Source organism: Alternaria metachromatica (genome assembly GCF_023757995.1).
Source record: "Alternaria metachromatica strain BMP 0045 chromosome Unknown scaffold_4, whole genome shotgun sequence".
NCBI classification, from domain to species: Eukaryota; Fungi; Ascomycota; class Dothideomycetes; order Pleosporales; family Pleosporaceae; genus Alternaria; species Alternaria metachromatica.
The window spans coordinates 441,121-459,254 of NW_026055495.1; the positions used below are offsets into that span (position 1 = coordinate 441,121).

The 18,134-nt window shown below is 52.5% G+C and overlaps 7 protein-coding genes across 7 annotated transcripts; 3 read left to right on the plus strand and 4 right to left on the minus strand.

Annotated features, from left to right (window-relative positions):
- Nucleotides 1-54: 54 nt before the first annotated feature.
- Nucleotides 55-1,556, plus strand: J4E83_002509 (uncharacterized protein; the record flags this gene model as incomplete). The annotated part of the gene is made up of 3 exons (XM_049329455.1): nucleotides 55-144; nucleotides 259-552; nucleotides 600-1,556. The coding sequence occupies 3 exons, from the start codon at nucleotides 55-57 to the stop codon at nucleotides 1,554-1,556; spliced, it is 1,341 nt and encodes a 446-aa protein (XP_049191134.1).
- A 291-nt stretch (nucleotides 1,557-1,847) lies between these two features.
- J4E83_002510 (uncharacterized protein) lies at nucleotides 1,848-3,653 on the plus strand (the record flags this gene model as incomplete). Its single annotated transcript, XM_049329456.1, has 1 exon — nucleotides 1,848-3,653. One exon carries the CDS (start codon nucleotides 1,848-1,850, stop codon nucleotides 3,651-3,653), a length of 1,806 nt encoding a protein of 601 aa, XP_049191135.1.
- A 443-nt stretch (nucleotides 3,654-4,096) lies between these two features.
- J4E83_002511 (uncharacterized protein) lies at nucleotides 4,097-6,683 on the minus strand (the record flags this gene model as incomplete). Its single annotated transcript, XM_049329457.1, has 2 exons — nucleotides 4,097-6,139; nucleotides 6,189-6,683. 2 exons carry the CDS (start codon nucleotides 6,681-6,683, stop codon nucleotides 4,097-4,099), a joined length of 2,538 nt encoding a protein of 845 aa, XP_049191136.1.
- Nucleotides 6,684-7,654: 971 nt separating this feature from the next.
- J4E83_002512 (uncharacterized protein) lies at nucleotides 7,655-8,941 on the minus strand (the record flags this gene model as incomplete). Its single annotated transcript, XM_049329458.1, has 2 exons — nucleotides 7,655-8,455; nucleotides 8,519-8,941. 2 exons carry the CDS (start codon nucleotides 8,939-8,941, stop codon nucleotides 7,655-7,657), a joined length of 1,224 nt encoding a protein of 407 aa, XP_049191137.1.
- A 1,285-nt stretch (nucleotides 8,942-10,226) lies between these two features.
- On the minus strand, nucleotides 10,227-11,180 carry J4E83_002513 (uncharacterized protein; the record flags this gene model as incomplete). The annotated part of the gene is made up of 3 exons (XM_049329459.1): nucleotides 10,227-10,414; nucleotides 10,470-10,706; nucleotides 10,757-11,180. 3 exons carry the CDS (start codon nucleotides 11,178-11,180, stop codon nucleotides 10,227-10,229), a joined length of 849 nt encoding a protein of 282 aa, XP_049191138.1.
- An 844-nt stretch (nucleotides 11,181-12,024) lies between these two features.
- J4E83_002514 (uncharacterized protein) lies at nucleotides 12,025-14,756 on the plus strand (the record flags this gene model as incomplete). Its single annotated transcript, XM_049329460.1, has 4 exons — nucleotides 12,025-12,094; nucleotides 12,144-12,162; nucleotides 12,210-12,261; nucleotides 12,309-14,756. The coding sequence occupies 4 exons, from the start codon at nucleotides 12,025-12,027 to the stop codon at nucleotides 14,754-14,756; spliced, it is 2,589 nt and encodes an 862-aa protein (XP_049191139.1).
- A 1,454-nt stretch (nucleotides 14,757-16,210) lies between these two features.
- Nucleotides 16,211-16,753, minus strand: J4E83_002515 (uncharacterized protein; the record flags this gene model as incomplete). Its single annotated transcript, XM_049329461.1, has 3 exons — nucleotides 16,211-16,463; nucleotides 16,519-16,633; nucleotides 16,687-16,753. The coding sequence occupies 3 exons, from the start codon at nucleotides 16,751-16,753 to the stop codon at nucleotides 16,211-16,213; spliced, it is 435 nt and encodes a 144-aa protein (XP_049191140.1).
- Between the last annotated feature and the right edge of the window lie 1,381 nt (nucleotides 16,754-18,134).

Consider the following 18,134-nt stretch of genomic DNA (forward strand, 5'->3'; position numbering starts at 1 on the left):
ACTGTTAAACTTCTGTCCGGCCACTTCCAACACTCTCACTCCCGCTACATCGCAATGAAGGCTTTTCCCATGATACTCGTCCGCGAGTTCAACGGACGAGACACTAGCTACCGTGTTGCAGCTCGTCGAGCTCGCAACTACTGGGTACGTCTACTGAGCTACTATTCCAGCATGCGTCGCGTCTCACTCCCATACATGCCTTCGACTTAGTCACTTGATCATAACCATAACACACCAATCACATGCTAAAGCCCACAGGAACTCCTGGCGAACGTACACAACATCTTCATCAAGCCGTGGGAACGCTACAACGCTCATCTTCATTTCGACGGTCATGCTTGCGACGATCGGATAAGCCCCAGCGAATGGGATGCTGGAGGCTACTTCGATCCCGAATTTGTAGTGGACGGCAGATTGGTACTATATGTACACTTCGAACAGGTGGAACCACCACCAGAATCTAGCATGGATGCACACAATCCTTTTGAGACGGAGGGAGAAGATAAGCTATGGTACGGGGGAACATATGGCGATCAGGGACTTCGAACGAAGGTAAAATCGTTAGACGCTTGTTGGAAGACTCGATTGACACGACATAGAGAAAATTCTTGGAAGACATCGAAGATTACCTTGGAGAATCGAAGAAAGACTCGTCAACCTATACACTCAAGAGCACACTCGCGTTACCGGTTGCTGCCAATGAGGTGGTGACCGTAGATGACTCGAGCAGCAGTCATCATCTCGACACTGGCGTCGTGATTGGGCGCGCCCTCCCACAAAGCTGTCTCGATCCTAATGTTCGCCCTGTCGTTCGCGCCGTGATCAGCAAAGTCGGCGCTGTAGTCGCTTACATTCCCGCGAAATACTCAAAACGGAGCGCAATCAAAGGAGACATACAGATCGCGATGACGCACGTTGAATATACACCCGAGCTGGTCAAGTTCACCTTCGGCGAAAAGAGAACGCGAGCCATAAAAGCTATGATCGAAGAGCGAAATGCACCTCACAACACGGGTACACCTCCAGATCCTGATCTCTCTACCGTGAGTCCCTCACTGCCGATCGTCCGTGAAGCTACCGCATCTGAGGTGTCGTTCATCATCATCGATGATACAAAGCATTCAGGCCTGCGCAAAGAAGGAATCGTCATCGGCCATGCGAAGGAACACTGGTGTCTTACACCACACAAACGTCCTGCTGTTCGTGCAATGCTGAACAAGAAGAACAACGTCATCGCGTATATTCCCGCACGACACACTGGACATACAGACAGAAACGGTGAGATACAGATTCCATTAAAGGACGTAAATCTCTCGAAGTCGCTCGTAGCGTTGCCGCTGTGGAAGCTCTCTGACGGGATCAGAGCAATGATCAGGGCGAAGAGGGAGACAAGCGAGAAGTCTGCGGTGCATGGGTCAGGTGACCAAGAGGGAGGCGTGATGAAAAGGAGGAGAGAAACAAAGACCAAGCAAGCTATCGGGACTGCCGCGAACGATGACGAAACGGACACTTTTTCGGATTCTACAGACGTTCCCGAAGGCGGTGCTCAACACTGAGCGAAAGCCGCTTTACCGTATATGGGTGCTTGGTATATACAAAAGTCAGTCATTATTAGATACACAATCAGGTCATAGACTTCTGATGTCATTCTACCCCCTCTCTTTCCCGTTTGTCGTTGCCTTTGCGTCCGTGTGACTTCCACTAGCAGTCGCTACACGCACGCGCACAATAAATATCTCTCAAAGAAACTCTAACTGCCCGCGATATCTCTCCTTCGTCACTCAGCTTCTTATATATACTCGGCCATCTTCAAGTTCCCACTCCAATACTCACTACCGCGATTCGAGATGTCGACCATCAGCCCTACCTTGATCGAAGTCAGAGACTTTGCAATTGGTCCTGACTTATACCGCCGACGCGCGTCTGACTTGAGCGACTGGGATGACCTCATCGAGTATACGTTCAACGCCTTCAACCGCGATGAACGCTACTTCAGACTGCACTTCCATTTCTCTCGGGAAACACATTGTGTGGAGGACGAACTGTTGACGAAGGAGGACTGGAATGACGGTATCTATTTCGTCGGCGCCAACAGACTATTCTATGCCCATTTCGTCACGAGGGCTCGACATGAACCTCGAGGTTACTACCGGAGGAGGGAGCCTTCACCGTCACCAGTCAGCCCCACGCCTGAGCCTGGGTCGCCGGTGGTACCTTGGACTATGCCTCCACTACCGCCTATGAACGAGCAAGGGGTTTACGAGTATCCTCCGTCGAACGATACACCAGCTGCAGCTGCTCCCGCACCTACACGTCGTCCAGCAATACGTCCTGGAGGTGGACCTCGACGTGGACTTGCACGTGGCCGCGGACGTGGACGCGCACCACAACCCGCTCAACGCACAGCACCTCGCCCTGTACCACCACCGGCTCAACCTGTTCCAGCCATCCGTCGACCAGCATCCCAGCGACCAAACACCAACTCGACCAATGTATACACCATTGGTCCACCAATACCGGCTGATCGATACCCAAACTCAAGGTACTTCTCCTCACCTTTCACCTTCATCCCCTTACAGCCTGCTCCGCCTCGACCACGAACACATGCTCAACAGTACAGGGCCCCTCTTCCAAGTTCAGACACACCGGTAGCTAGACCTGCGGCTGCGACATACACTTCGGCAGTACCCGTTCGTGCACCTGCTGCGCCAATGTTGCCTCCCCGACCAGCTGTTCGCCAACCGGCTGGTGGATCAACGTCTCGTCTGCCGACTACAGGCAGTTCAAGCGGGCAACCAATCGAGATCTCGTCTGCAGAGGAGTCGTCAAGCGATGATTCTAGCATGGATATAGACTCCAATCAGCATCCGGGCTCCCATCAGCCCACCGCACCCTTACCGCCGCCACCGGTGCAGGACGAGGATAAGATGGAACTATCCGACGACCCCATATCCGATTCCGACGCGCAAAACACTCCCCTACCCCCACCAACGTTCGATGAGTACGCAGACCTACAGTACCCCGTCGTCCGACCGTCACCCGGACCACGATACGAAGGCCAAACCGACGATGAAGAAGAGGATCTTACCCTCCAATCCCCACTCTACCCAATTCCGGAATTCGAAGAGAGACCAGATGATGAGAACGAAGACCTCACCCTCCAATTACCACTCTACCCAGGTTCTGAGTTTGAGCAACCACCAGATGAGGAAGAGGAACAAGACCTCACCCTCCAATTCCCACTATACTCCAATTCCGAATTCGACCACCCACCAGCCGATCACGTTGAAGACGAGCAAATGTCCATCGCCCCCACGTCACCAGGCTCAGGCGGCCTCTTCGTGCGCGACGAGACAGAAGCACAGAACTTTGAGGCGGCGTTGGCGTGGGAGGACGATGGTACGCAGCAGTCCGTCGCCGAATCTGAGCTTGGACGAGAAGAGGAGGATGCGATGACGTTTATCGCGTCTCCTTCTGCTGCACCTTCGTCGGCTGTGCCTACTTCGGCGGGTACGGGGCTGTTTGTGTCGGATGGGAGTGAGACGAGGGGCTTTGCCGGGGCTTTGGAGTGGGAAGAGGATGATGGGGATGATGATGACGATGAGGAGATGGAAGATGAAGGGGAGGGTGGTGTGGAGGTTAGGAGGCGATAAGGGTAGAAGAGATTACGCTTGGTGGTTGAAGAAGTCGGTTGAGGACTACAAAAGATGTTTGCTTGTACAATGGGAATATTACACTGGGCCTTCGGGACTTCATATGCTCGTTGTCTGTTTCTTTGTTCTTGTGTATTGAGTTGACGACTTCCGCGGTAATGTGAGTCGGCTACTACAAGCTTGCCAGTCTCTACGTGTTCTTCAATGGAGTTTTACCTCTTTCGGTGTCATCGCATGTACCGCACGGCAAAGGAACACAGCCAGATCGTCATAAGAAGAAGATACATTCGTTCAGGTCATAAAGACGTCGAGGATACGTAATAGGGAATCATAAAGAAAAGACAACCGACGAGAACGATACACCAATGCGACTCGTCCAATCGCCCAGCGCCAACAGCCAGCCACCTCCGATAACCACACCTTCCTACCACCATGTATCCACCTCAAGTATACACACTCTCAGTAAAAGAGTTAACCTGCAGCCCCCTCTCAGCCATATCCGCATTCTCTAAAAACTTCAACTGCATCCACACCAAATGCCCCTTGACACGGTCCAACTCAGCCCTAATCTCCTTGACAGGCCTAACCATGTCATACAGATGACCCTGCTTGTGTTCCTTGTCCCCAGACGGGTTCGGCGTAAACTTGTCGTAGTCCTCAAACGTAAGGATGTTGTCATCAGGATCAGCGTGGAACAGCGACCTAAACACCTCGGTGTTGGTAGTCGCGCGCTCGGTCCATTCGTCCCAGAGTTTGGATGACAGAGGGTCAGAGACAAAGTCTGCTTCGGCGCCGGGCATTGGGTCGTTCGGTGAGTTTTCGCCGGGGGGCTGCGCGTTGGGATCGTCGGCGGCGTTGAGGGCTTGGGGCGGGAGGAGGCCGAGATGTTCGCGCCATAAGCTGCTGCGGAGTTCGTGGGCGAGTTTTGCGGCTTTGTAGGGCTTGCCGTCCATTTCGGTGTCGATTTCTGCGGTGTCTTGTAGGACGATGGAGAGCTCGGAGTCGTGGAAGCCCAGCTGGGAGCGGTCGTTGATGTTGGAGGATCCGCAGATTACGGTTTTGTCGTCGACGATGCAGATTTTGGCGTGGATGTAAAGCTCCTCTTGGAAGAAGTGCTCTTTCTCCTCTTCTTCTTCGCCTTCCCAGGCTTCCTCGCTGGGCTTCTTTTCCGTAAGCATCGCGTCGTCGGCAATCGAGTCTGGGTCAATAACACCACCCTGGTCGCCTTTGCCTACATCTTCCTCCTCATCCATGTACGCTTTCCTCATCTCAGCGGCTTTGCGTCGTGCCTCGTCTCCTCCCTCTTCCGGCGGTGCTTCCAGCTCGTCAATCTCAGCTGCTTCCAGATCCATGTACGACTTCCCGGACTTCTTCTCGCGCTCCTTAAGCGTGGGGGTGACGTTGATGCGGTCGTACGAACGAAGGTTGAAGAAGAAAATGTACTTTTCTGGATCAACCCCAGCCTTTTTGATCTGTCCGTAGATGCTTTCTTCTCCTCGGCAGATACTTTTGAATTGATAGTCCATGATAGCTCGTGTTCCAGCAGCGGCCTGATCTCGAAGATCTCCCGCAAATCCCGGGATTGCTGGAATGACAATGACGATTTTGAAGTTGCGCTGCTCTTTAGCTGCGGAAACGATAGCGTCGACCATTGCAGCTCCGATCTGGTTGTGGACAGGGCTCTGGTCGTGTTTACCTGTTGCCGTGATGAAAAATTGATTCTCAATGTAGACGTAGTGTTGCGCGTTACGGATGACCTCGCAGTATGCGTTCTGGATACTCTGCTCGTGAGGATCAATACCCATACTCCAGTCGCCGCTACTCCTGACTAATTGCGCATGTACAGTTCCACGGTTGTCGAGGTTCTTGCTGTTCAGTTGTGTGAGGGGATGGTGCACATATTGGCCGACAGGGAACTTGGGCCGTTGCACTCCGATTAGATCTTCGTCGGCGCCTTCACGTCCTTCCATGGTGAGCCAATCGTATCTCTCGTCACGCTTGTACTTTTCTCGCTTCACGAAGTTCCATCGCAAGACGAAATGCTCAGCGATGTCGTAAACCGCTGGGCCAATGACACCCATTGCGACATCGTGCCATGGCATACGACCGAATTGGAGCTTGTCCAGCTTGTTCGATTTCCAGTCATCAACGCTCTCAAAGTCCATGATACGGTTATTGTTGTAGTCCTGACCCGGGAAGATTTGGTTTTGAACACCAGACGGGTGGGCATCGGCAAGCGGGTGCTGCTTGTCGTCCCATCGGCCGTAACACAAATCCAGTCCACCGATGAAGGCCATGGCATAGTCGATGACGATGAACTTTTCGTGATGCGCCCAGTAGAACGTCATGTCCGAAGCATTCTCGAAAACGTTGTGGTCAGGATGTCTCATCACCTTGATGTTTCCGTACCCAGGTTCGCCTTCTTCAAACAGGCCCATGAGTGCCTTCTTGGTGTGCTGGCTGTTGCATGTGAGAGCCGCAGAAACCTGAGTAAGTATAAGCTGCTGTTTATTTGACGCAGATTGATGACCTCACCTCCTTGTACACGGAAACATAAATCTTCACACCAGCCGCTGCACGGCGTTTGAGTACTTGGTCCAGTCGAAATTGTTGGTTATAGTAGGGTGGTCGCTTCAGGAAGAGCTCAGGGCTAAGCCACCAGTCCGCAATGTAGATGGTCTCTTTGGCTTGCTCCAATGCCTCGGCAACGGCCCAGAAGTAATCCCTACCATCGACATACCACTTCACCAAGTTGTTGTCGCGCTCTGGCGCAAAGCTATGGAAGCGGTGGTTCTCCGCGATCTTGCTCCTCTTGGCGTCCGTCTCCTTCTCATGCTCCTCGTCGTGGCGATGGTTGGCATTGAAGAGGTTGGTGAACTTGCCGATCTTATGCTTGATGTGCACAGCCTTAATATGCGCACCTCGTAACTTGGTGTGCTCGAGCTTTTGCTCAATCTCCTCAATCTTCTCAGAAGCGCGATGGTTGAAGGGATGGAAGAGCTTCTTGAGGCCCTTTTCTTGGGAGGGCATGTTGGCGACCGTGCGCAGCGATCAGCAATCGCGCGGGGTAGCGATGGTAGAGATGGTGAGGCTGGAGATGGAGGCTGAGGAGTGAGGCGTAGGCGACGGAGAGGCGATCGGTCGCGTGCACTGGTCTTGTACTGACCCACAGGGATGGAATAACCTGTATTCACTGTGCTGCACTTGGCAGGTAAATAGGCATGGCGCGATCTCAGCCGCCGGAGGGACCGATTGGTGACGTCATTGGCGGCTAGCCTTTCCGAGCAATAGCGATCATGCACCTCCCTTAAGCGTCCATCGTGGTTGAGGCTACCATCTGCCCGGGGGCTGGGAATAAAGACCCGAAAGCGATCCAGCACTGGTTTGCTGATGCCACTACCATAGCACTACAAGAAGCTTGTCTCCTCGGTAAAACCAATTGATCAGATCCAGCATGCGCGACATCATGACCATGGGAGTTATTTTTACCCCGCGTATTCGGCCCTCCGGCTGCTTCATCCCACCACTTCCGAAACTAAGCGCGTCCGCGCGGCAGAAAAGGCTAGTATGCAGCGCATGAGCTGAGAGAAAAGTCTGATGATCTGGGAGCTTTGACAAAGAGGAACGAGTGGGTTAAAGTGCATCTTCAAGACATCGTGAGATGGATCGCATGAGCTGCCCATGGCACTGCAAGACACGTTATCTGAAAGCTGGAGACTCAATAATCCTACAAACTAGTATTTACGATAAAGAGTCAGAACTATATCCATAGCCATGGTCCAACCGTAATCTCATCAGTTGGCCGAAAGCCTCCGGCAAACCACATCCTACATCAACACCCACCAAACATTGCTTCTAGTACGGTCTTAGTCGTAAGGTCATTAGTCGTAAATCGTGAATCCTGGGATGGCCATCCCAAAAACCGTTAACAAGACGCTGCGCTCCAAGAACTCAGGAAATGGGAGGAGAATAGACGTTAGTTGTAGCAGAATGGCAGTCGATCAAGCAACAACAACGACAGGCCAGCCGTCTTCCCAATCAAGATAGTTGTATCCAAAGAAGAACTGATCAGCTGCATAGCCGACACTCGGACGAACTGCATCAACATTAGCATGATCCAACTTATCATTACCAGTCTTCCACTTACCATAGTGATAGTACAACACGGTCCTCCCATTCTCAGGGTTAACCATAACGCCCTGTCCACCAGGTGCATAGATATCGCCGTGGCTAGCAAGGATAGTCGTACCACCATTCTCTTCAAGACAACTCTTGCCATCCTGATCATAGAAAGGCCCAGTAGGGACTTCCGAGCGGCATACAACAACATGGTATACCTGACCCTCAGGAGCAAGACCCCCTGGAGTTTCTGGCGTATTGCAACACATACCCACGCTGTAGAACATGTAGTAGAAGTCCTTTTCCTTCCACATGATAGCACCCTCAGCGACGGTAGCTCCATAAGTACTATTCCGCACCATGTTATTGATACGATTGTTCTGCTCGGCCCACCCGCCAAAAGCCATGAGATCGTCGTGTGGGAAAAGCTCGACCTGGAAGATGTCGTCCCAGAAGGAGCCGAAGGTGAAGTATATGGGGTCTTTGGGCGTCTCTTGGAAGACAAAAGGGTCGATGAGGTTGTACTTGTCGGATAAGGGTAGGCCGATGTCGCCGTGGTCTTGCCAGCTACCGGGCTCGAGGGACTGCGATGTTGCGACGCCGATGGAGGAGTTTTGGAGGCCGATTCGGGAGACGGAGTAGTGGCAGTAGAAGGTATCGCCTCGCTTCATTACTGAAGGTGCCTGTTGTGTTGGTTAGAATGATGCGTGGCAGATTAAGATCTAGTAGAGGGAGAATGAACTTACCCAGATGTCTTGGTCCGGATGGACTTGAATGCTGGTACCGTTTTGTAACAACGCGCCTTCATATTCCCATGGTCCTCCCAGGGATGGCGCACTAGCAATGGCAATGTTGCCGCTGGTCGAGAAACGCCAGTACCTATTGTTCTCATATATGACACTAGGGTCATGAATCCAAGAGCAGTTGCCGCGACATGGCTCTGGGTTGGGATAGTAGCCATCAGTTTTAGGACTGCCAGCTTGAGGGTCCTGAGGATTAGGATTAGGATTAGGATTTGGCTGAGGACGCGGTACGGGAACTGGGTTTGCGACTGCGCTCGGTGTGAGGAATGGAATGAAGGTAGCGCTGGTTATCAGGAGCGCAGTAAGGAATGCAGTCGTAAACCTTGCCGGTCCCGAGTCCCGGATGGTGCTTCCAAAGTGCCTCATGACCGAAGATGAGTAGTAGTAGCAAGTATTGAATTCTATGGGTGTTGAAGGAATAGATGCTCAATCGCAGATTTTATACAAGGAAGGTGAAGTACGTCAGGGGTCACGAACTGACACTTGGAGTCGAAGGCAGCTTCGTTTGCAACCACAATAGAGGGCTGACGGACCTGCCTGTTTCTGACGCTCACGATGTAAACGGCGGTGGGATTGGCTTCCTAAGGTGTAGTTCTCGTGACCAGGGTGCATGTAAAGGTTGTATAATGTGAGCGGGGATTGGTCGACGGAAGTCTGGTGCGAGCCCCCGCGACCAGCTTTCATTGTGTGAAGAGCGCATAATTCCATCATGAGACGTATTTTTCTCGAACTAGAAAAGTCAGATGTGCTCTTCAAGCCCCGGAGCTTCGGCCTCGTATATACAGCGGTGAGAGAGAGTGGTGGCAAGCAAAGCCTAGGCCGGTAGCAGTACCCCGTCCGCAATGGAGCGCATGAAGAGAGTCGTGTGACATCGTCGAGCGTGCTTTCTTTCGAGCACCGTGGACCTATGGTCTGTAAGCACGCAATACTTGGAGGTCGTGTACGTATTCGGATGCGTGAAGTGCCGATACTATCACGATCTCTGCGACACCGTTGGCCAATGTACCGCTTGAGTAGTACCAGTGATGTCAGGGGCTGTTCCCTCAGGCTTTGTGCGCTGGAGATGCGATCTTCGTGGACTAGTTTCGATTCGTTGCCTTATTTGGTACTGGGACTTGAGTGGAACGTTGCTCCACTAGATCCAGTGGCCGCCATTACAGCTGAATGAACGCCAAACGTTTCATTTGTTCCGCGATGCTGGTATTGCCACATGGGAGTCCTTAGTTCTCGATAATGACACCACCGATCGTCATTAGTATGCTATGTGGTCGTATTGACACGTACCGGATTTGAGTCAAACCCTCTGGTCGGGCGCAACGTGGCAACAGCCACAACATCGTCGCCGTGTGACGATACATACTCTTGCAGCCAATCCTTTACGTTTTGTATTCCGAAGTAAGCATATCGAGGTATACTCCTGCCGTTACATGTTGTAGTGCCCAGAGTATCAGTATTAGTGGAAGGTAGCCATCCTTACTGCAGTGTCAATGAGCAAGACTTGTATCGACATGAAGTTTTAAATGCGGTGTAGTGTTGGAACGAATCCTGTCATTCGGTATTGGTCGTGCAAAGGCTCTGCACGAGAACCACATATTTGTCTACCTGCCTCTTTCGGTTTTGCGTTCGTATTTTACCTGCTCCTTGCCGGTAACTAGTTGGGCGCCTTGTAGCCTTCGACGTCGGTGCTGTTACTCCATTTTTCAAACTTCTTGACACTCTCGTTGTAAGTTTCAAGCTTCTTGTTGAGAAGGCTGTACGCGTCGGTTCCAACTACGCATCGGATAGGCGGGTCGTCCATGACGGCCAAGTCGTAGAACACCTTGGCAGCCTTAGCCGGGTCTACGATGAGTTTGTTAGCGGCCGTCCGGTATGTAACAGTTCGACCATGACGTACCTCCTGCTTGAGAGCCATGGCGCCCTTGGGCCTGCTTCTTGGGATCGACGTCTGAGTAGGCCGGGTTCGAGATCTCGCCGAAGTCCATGCTGCGACCTGACCAGTCGGTTCGGAAGCCACCAGGTTCAATGCAGGTAAACTTGATTCCCCACTCGGGCTTGACTTCCTTGGAGATCGCCTCTGTGAATCCTTCCACTGCCCATTTGCTGGCGCAGTAGATGGAAAAGTTAGGTACACCTAGCGGGTGTCAGTCACCATTATAAAGAAAGAGTAGGCATTAGACTCACCAATCTGACCGCCGATTGAGGTCACTTGCTGGATGACACCTCCAGACTTCAAGTCTCTCATTGTCTCCATAGCCTTTCTTGTTACATCGATCAAACCAAAGAAGTTGATCTCCATTTGCTGTCTGATCTGCTTCTCTGACAGGGTCTCGAAAGGCCCGTTCAGGCCGTATCCGGCATTGTTGCAAACCACGTCGATCTTCTTGAACTTCTTGACAGCCGTATCGAACGCATTGTCGATGGACTCTTTCTTGGTTACGTCAAGATCCACGAGCAGACTGTTCGAATCGTTGGCACCCTCGAAAGATAGCTTGGAAGAGTTGCGTGCGGTAGCGACAACGTAGTCACCCTTTTGCAAAACAACCTTGACGAACTCTTCGCCAAAGCCAGTGGAGCAGCCAGTGATGAGGAAAACGCGGGGTGCCATGATGACAATGTTAAGGCGAAGATTTGAGGGGTGGTGATTTAGAAAGATATGCAAACGTTGCAATGAGCCTCCCGACCGCTGCAGTGGCTCTTCATATACCTAGAGGATAGACGACGTCAAGTGCGGCCAGTATCATTACGTCAGAATGCATCAAAGGTAAGCGTACGGTGTTAGCGGAGTCGAACCGGCAGCGACTAAGGATGGGCGAGTCGCTCTAGATCTGCCATATACCATGTTGGCGACATCTGCAGGCCTGCGACGGTAGCTCGTTCGGGAACATAGTGGGTGACGTCGGCCTACATGGCAACGGTATCTCCGGCTAGGACCGTCGCGCATCTGATCCCCATGCCGTATTCATGATGCTTCGAGATAGCATTGCCCGAAGAAGATATTCAGAGACTTGAGAAGCGCTGAAGAGAGTTCACGGAGATGGAGCGGCGAAGTCGATGTGAAGCTGTTGTTGGCACGACCGCACCTTCTCATTGCGGGGCGTCTTGCATGAGGCCATGGCAAGATGTGCTCGGATCAAACAGACAAATGACTGAGATGAGTGGAGAAGATACAGTACAATTGAAATATCGAGCACCTGCGCGTGGAGGGTGGTGATGGCTGATTGGTGTCAGGCTGAAAGAGGATAGTTAATGGGAAGGAACGCGTGACGGAAGGAGACTAGCGCGACGCGAATTGGTGTCGCGAAACTGGTGCCCCTCGAAGCGCTCACCGCAGCAACAGCCCAAACAATACACCCTCCATATACCCACTTCGAATACCCCCTCTTACGCTGCATTGAAGTTCTTTTTGCAGCGATCGGTCACCTTCTGCCCCGAAAGTCACATAATACACCATGGCCGAGGTCATCAGAGACGAGGAGGTGCGTAGGCGCGTGCGTCTTGCGCAAGAGTTCCTCGACCCAGGTATGTCAAGACGACTGTTGGAACGATGCGAATACTGACTATGTTGCAGATGATGTCTCCAGACGAAGGTATGCAGCAGCCATCCACCCCATAGAGCGCGCACTGACCGCTCCAGCTACCGCGCAGACATTCTGGTGATGCTCAACCGAGGACTGCGAAGACTCACAGTAGGTGTTGTATGCTACATGCGTCTACGCATACTTACCATATCCAGGTCAGCATAGACGAAATCCGTTCACATAACCGCGAACTCGCCGACGGCCTCCTCAACTCGCCCTTCGAATTCACAGAAGCCTTCGACCGCGCCCTCAAAGACGTCGTCCGCACATTCACCGACCGACCCAAGTCCGAGACAAGCGACGATGTGGTATACTACTGCGCGTATATCGGCAGCTTCGGCGAGTACTCGTGCAACCCGCGCACCCTGGGCTCAAACCAGCTGAACCACATGGTGTCGCTCGAGGGAATCGTCACCAAGACGTCTCTTGTGCGGCCCAAGGTGGTCAAGAGCGTGCACTACAACGAGAACAAGCAAAGGTTCCATTCGCGAGAGTACAGAGACCAGACCATGACCACCGGCGCTGCGAGTACGAGCGTCTACCCGACCGACGATGGCGAGGGCAACCCACTCGTCACCGAGTACGGCTACTGCATCTACCGCGACCACCAGACCATTTCCATCCAAGAAATGCCTGAGCGTGCCCCTGCTGGTCAGCTGCCGCGCTCCGTCGATGTCATCTTGGACGATGACTTGGTAGATCGTGTGAAGCCGGGTGATCGCATACAGATGGTCGGCATATACCGCTCACTCGGTAATCGCAACGCTGGTGCCGGGAGCTCGACTTTCCGCACCCTGATCCTAGCGAACAACGTTATCCTCCTCTCTTCCAAGTCCGGCGGTGGCATCGCCCAGGTTTCTATCACCGATACCGATATCCGCAACATCAACAAGATATCCAAGAACAGGCGCGTCTTCGAACTCCTATCGCAATCACTAGCTCCATCGATCTACGGACATGACTATATCAAGAAGGCGATTCTGCTGCTGCTCCTGGGAGGACAAGAGAAGAACCTCGAGAACGGCACTCATCTGAGAGGAGACGTCAATATTCTCATGGTCGGTGATCCCTCAACTGCCAAGTCGCAACTGTTGCGTTTCGTTCTGAATACCGCCCCGCTTGCCATTGCTACAACGGGTCGCGGTTCGTCTGGTGTCGGTCTCACGGCAGCTGTCACATCGGACAAGGAGACGGGCGAGCGGCGTCTCGAGGCTGGTGCCATGGTTCTCGCTGACCGTGGTGTCGTCTGTATTGATGAATTTGACAAAATGTCCGATGTCGACCGTGTAGCTATCCACGAAGTCATGGAGCAACAGACCGTTACCATCGCCAAAGCCGGCATCCACACATCGCTCAATGCTCGTTGCAGTGTCATCGCAGCTGCCAACCCCATCTTCGGTCAGTACGATATCCACAAGGATCCACATCGCAACATTGCTCTTCCCGATTCTCTGTTATCGCGTTTCGATTTGCTGTTCGTTGTAACAGACGACATCGAAGATGCACGCGACCGTCAAATCTCTGAGCATGTCCTACGCATGCACCGTTACCGCCAGCCTGGTACTGAGGAGGGTGCACCGGTCCGCGAGGAGGGCTCTCAGCTGCTTGGTGTTGGTCTTGAGACCGACGCTGATGCAAATCGTCCGACGGAAGTCTACGAGAAATTCAACCCCATGTTACATTCTGGCGTTACAATCACCGTCGGACGTGGCGCAAACCGAAGGACCGAAGTCCTCAGCATACCCTTCATCAAGAAATACATTCAATATGCTAAGCGCGAGAAGCCAATCCTTACGAAAGGCGCTGCGGATCATATTGTGGCAACATACTCTGCACTACGAAACGACGAGCTAGACGCCGGTACCCGCCGTACTTCCCCCATCACCGCACGTACTCTCGAAACACTCATTCGTCTTTCCACCGCCCATGCAAAGGCACGTTTGTCGAAGCGGGTAGAGCAGAAAGATGCAGACGTCGCAGAGCAGATCCTCCGTTTTGCCTTGTTCAAGGAGGTCGTCGAGGACGACCGCCGCAAGCGAAGACGAACAGTTCGCGACCCAGACGCTATGTCTACAGACGGAGAATCTTCCGGCGGCGACGACGAAGACGGTGATGAGCAAGAAGCCACACAGTCTCGCCGCACCGGTGGGCCATCGACCCGCAGCCAGCGTACAGAGACCACGCGCACTCCTGCAGCCGAGGAGGAAGAAGACAACGAGGACCTTTACAATGTCACACCGAGGACCCAACGCACGACTGACCGTACACAGTCCTCTCGCGCCGGTCAATCGTCGCAGGTCAGCGCTGCTTCTTCACAACCCGAGTCGCAACTACCCGCCACACAAACCGAATCGCAGGAATCGCAAGGCATTACACCAGCACGTCTGCAGGTGTTCCAAACAGCGCTTGGTCAGCTCATCGACGGTCCGCTATTTGCAAACGATGCTGCAGATGTCGAGCCGCTGGTTGCTGCTGTAAACGCAAGACTCGGTGGTGGTAATGGACGCGAAGCGTTTGACGAAGATGAGGCTGAGAAGGCACTTGAAGCTCTTAGCGAGAGGAACAAGATCATGTACTCTGGAGGTATTGTGTATAAGATTTAGAGAGCTTGACTGGATTGAATACATGATCGAATGTGGATATGACGCGATGATTATTGTTTTTGTTGTCAGTTCGGAGTCTCATGGCGTTTTTGATCGGAATTCGGATTCATTGGCGCGATTCAACGATTCGTTACTTCAAATGCGAAGAGTTCCTCGATATAAGCATGATCAAGTGTTGAGTTCTGAAACTTGACCAACATTCCCAATCCCGTTTTCTCACGATGTTTACCGCCGGTTAGGCAAGACATATCTGGGGACTAGGACGCTCGGTTGCTGACACCCCCAATAAGGGTTTTAGCAAATAGGACCGGAATGATGGGGGGCCAAGATGGAATTAGGCAACCCAGCCTTGTACACCCCGAACATAAAGGGAGAGACTGTTTGTCGGTCCTTTGAAATATGGCTTGATCTCCATCCTTGTGGGCTGACATTTTATCATTAACAACGTCGCGAATCGGCAGATGTACCAACCATGCGCCTCACCGTCCCCATCTTCATCTCGTTCACATCCGCTACCATACGCGCCTCACCCGACACACGCACCTGCTACGACGTCTCCAACTCCATCGCACCAAACCACCACCCCTGCATCTCACCCTCAACCCAATCCATCTCCCACTGCTGCTCAGCCACCGACACCTGCCTCGGCGACACCCTCTGCCTGAGCCAATTCGGCACCCTCTACGTCGGCAGCTGCACGACCAAAGACTGGAAGGACGGTGCGAACGGAAAAGGGTCGTGTCCCAAATACTGCGCCAACGATGGGAACGATATCGGACTGTGCAGTTGGAACAATGGCTGGGAGTTTTGCTGCGGCTTGCTAGGGCAAGGGAGTGAGGAGTGTTGTAAGGGGGTGAGATTTATGTTGGATGGGAATACGACGAATGAGTTTGTGGTGCAGAGACCTTGGGGTGTGGATGCTGTGGCCGAGGGAAGCGCTTCTTCTTCTTCGACTCTGAATCCGACTGCATCATCGGTCTCGCCACAATGTCCTACTTTCCCCGCCAACGCAACCGAGGACGGTAGGAGCAAAGATAACAAGATTCCCGTCTCCCAGATTGGTCTGGGTGTTGGCCTCGGCATACCTCTGCTCATGGCGCTTGGTCTGCTTTTTTGGGAGAACAGAAAACGCCGGTATGTGGAAGCGAGGTTGGAGATGTCTCGAGGCGAGTTGCTGGTCGGACATGCGGGTTATGCAGCTTCGAATGAAGGCAAGCCTGGCGCGTATGTGGGCGTCGAGAGCCACGAGGTTGATGGTTTGGAACAAAGGAATGAGCTGTCGTCTGAAAGACCACTGTATGAGTTAGCGCACGGTGGCAGATAGCTTTCATGATACATGATGTATGATGCCTGCAAGCAGGAGTGGATATGCAACGGAAAGAAGGTGGTCGATGTTTATTTCATTCATTGGTCATATCATCATCTCTTTGTACATCCCAACATGCCCTAATGCTTTATACAGGAGAGTCCTGCTTGGCAAACTGCCTCGCGAGCGCCTCAATGCTATCCACAATCCTCTTGAACTCATCCTTCTGCTCTGGAGCAAGCTCTCCGCCATCCATGGCAGCATCGTCATCCTGGTTGCCCCACTGGATCTCCATTGTGTTGAAGTCGACCTTGGTGTCTAGGCCGTAGACGTCCTTGCTGGGGTGCGAAGGGAAGCCGCGGAGTGTGGAGATGAGAGACATGAGCTCCTTGACGTCGTCTCTGCCATGGGATTAGTAAAGGGAATTTGGTATGAAGGGGACTGTGAGGGACGTACTGTGGTACATCGCCCTTCTTCTCTGATGACTTGGAGTTGCCGTTGTAGTTGGACATGCGGATGCTGGCTGGGCGGTTGGGCTCGCCGATGACCTCGATCATGTGTGTGGGTGCGCCTGCGTATCATGTCAGTACGAAAGCTGTTTTCATTGCGTGTCAACAAACTTACCGGAGAAAGGCTTGCTAAGCACAACCTGGAACTCTCCAGAAGGCGGGGGTGCGACCATGCGAGGCATCTTGATGTGTAGTTTGTGTGGTTTGGTCTAACAAGTATCGAGAAGTTTGAAGCTTTCGAGTTACAAAGTGCGTAACTGAATAGTTGTTTCAATTGAAGGTGGTAGATGAAGTTTCAAGCGGGGTACGAAAGCGTGGTGAGGGGAGGTTTTGTAGCAAATGCCATATGCCATCATCGCATGCAGGTACCCACACTAGTTTTGTTCTTGATGTCATGATGAATCGCGGCTGCCGATGTGGACCGCGAAAGTTTCCCTTTTCTTTTCTCCACCTTTTGCGATGAGCCGTCTGAATGACGATGCGATGGGAATGTTGGTGCTCAGATTCTGCACGCGGTTTTGATCGAGATCGTGTGTTGTCGCGTCGTCGCGTAACGCGTGCGCGTGAACACGGGGTATGACATCACCAGCCCTTCGCATGTCTCTACCCAACTTCGACACGCATTTGCTCGTGTCAATGCCTCTTTCTCGGAGTCACCGTCTCGACATCATGCAGTAGTACCTCTTCAGGCCTGTTCTAGCTGCATCAAAGAAGCTCGGTCCGACGAAGCTCTACAGCCTCCCCGCATTGAATGATTGCTTTACCATCTCGATCAAATACCCCAGGCTCGTTTGGCTGACCTTGACTAGACAGAACAAGCTCCAAGATCATATCAGCCAGCTCTTTCGGAAGTTTCTTACCCACAGCTCGATACACGTTGAGCTTCGTCTCAGTGTACGCATGTCTCTGTAGAAGATCAAGTGCCACCGCAGTGTTAACACGTACACATCCTCGTTCTGCTCGAGCGCTTGGTCTAGACGTAGGAATGTGATTGCAATGGTGATAATGATTGTAGAAGCGGCGAATAGACTGACAAAGATAGGCTGCATCGGGTTGTCGTGCTTGCACCTCACCACTGTCTCTGCGATGAGCTTTGCGATGTCGTTTTTTCGACTGTAGAGTGTTTCTCAAGATTCTGTCGATTTGACGATTCGCGTTCTGATGAGCCTCGTTGCAGACGAATGTAAAAGTTCCATGCAGGCAGTCCAGTTTTGCATAGACACAAAGGTCCAGTGCTGGTAGCTCACCGTCTTCAGCGACGGTGATGTGTTCAATCATGGCCAGCATCCGCGGAAAGAAGACGGTTCTAAACAAATGCTTATATTCCTCCAAGTATTGATGCTGGGGCCAGAGTTTCGAACGATGCAACGCCGTGCGCATCGTGTCTTTGAGATAACCAGCGCATGCTTTGGCGTTCCGTGGCGGATGTGCCTGAAGTAGCGCTAAGAAATTTTCATGTGTAACGTCTGTGATTGCGCGCACAGAGTAAGTACAGCAGCATTCGCGCAAAGAAGCATCACACTCACCAACGGAAAATGGGTTTTTATTAGGTCGGTCATCGCA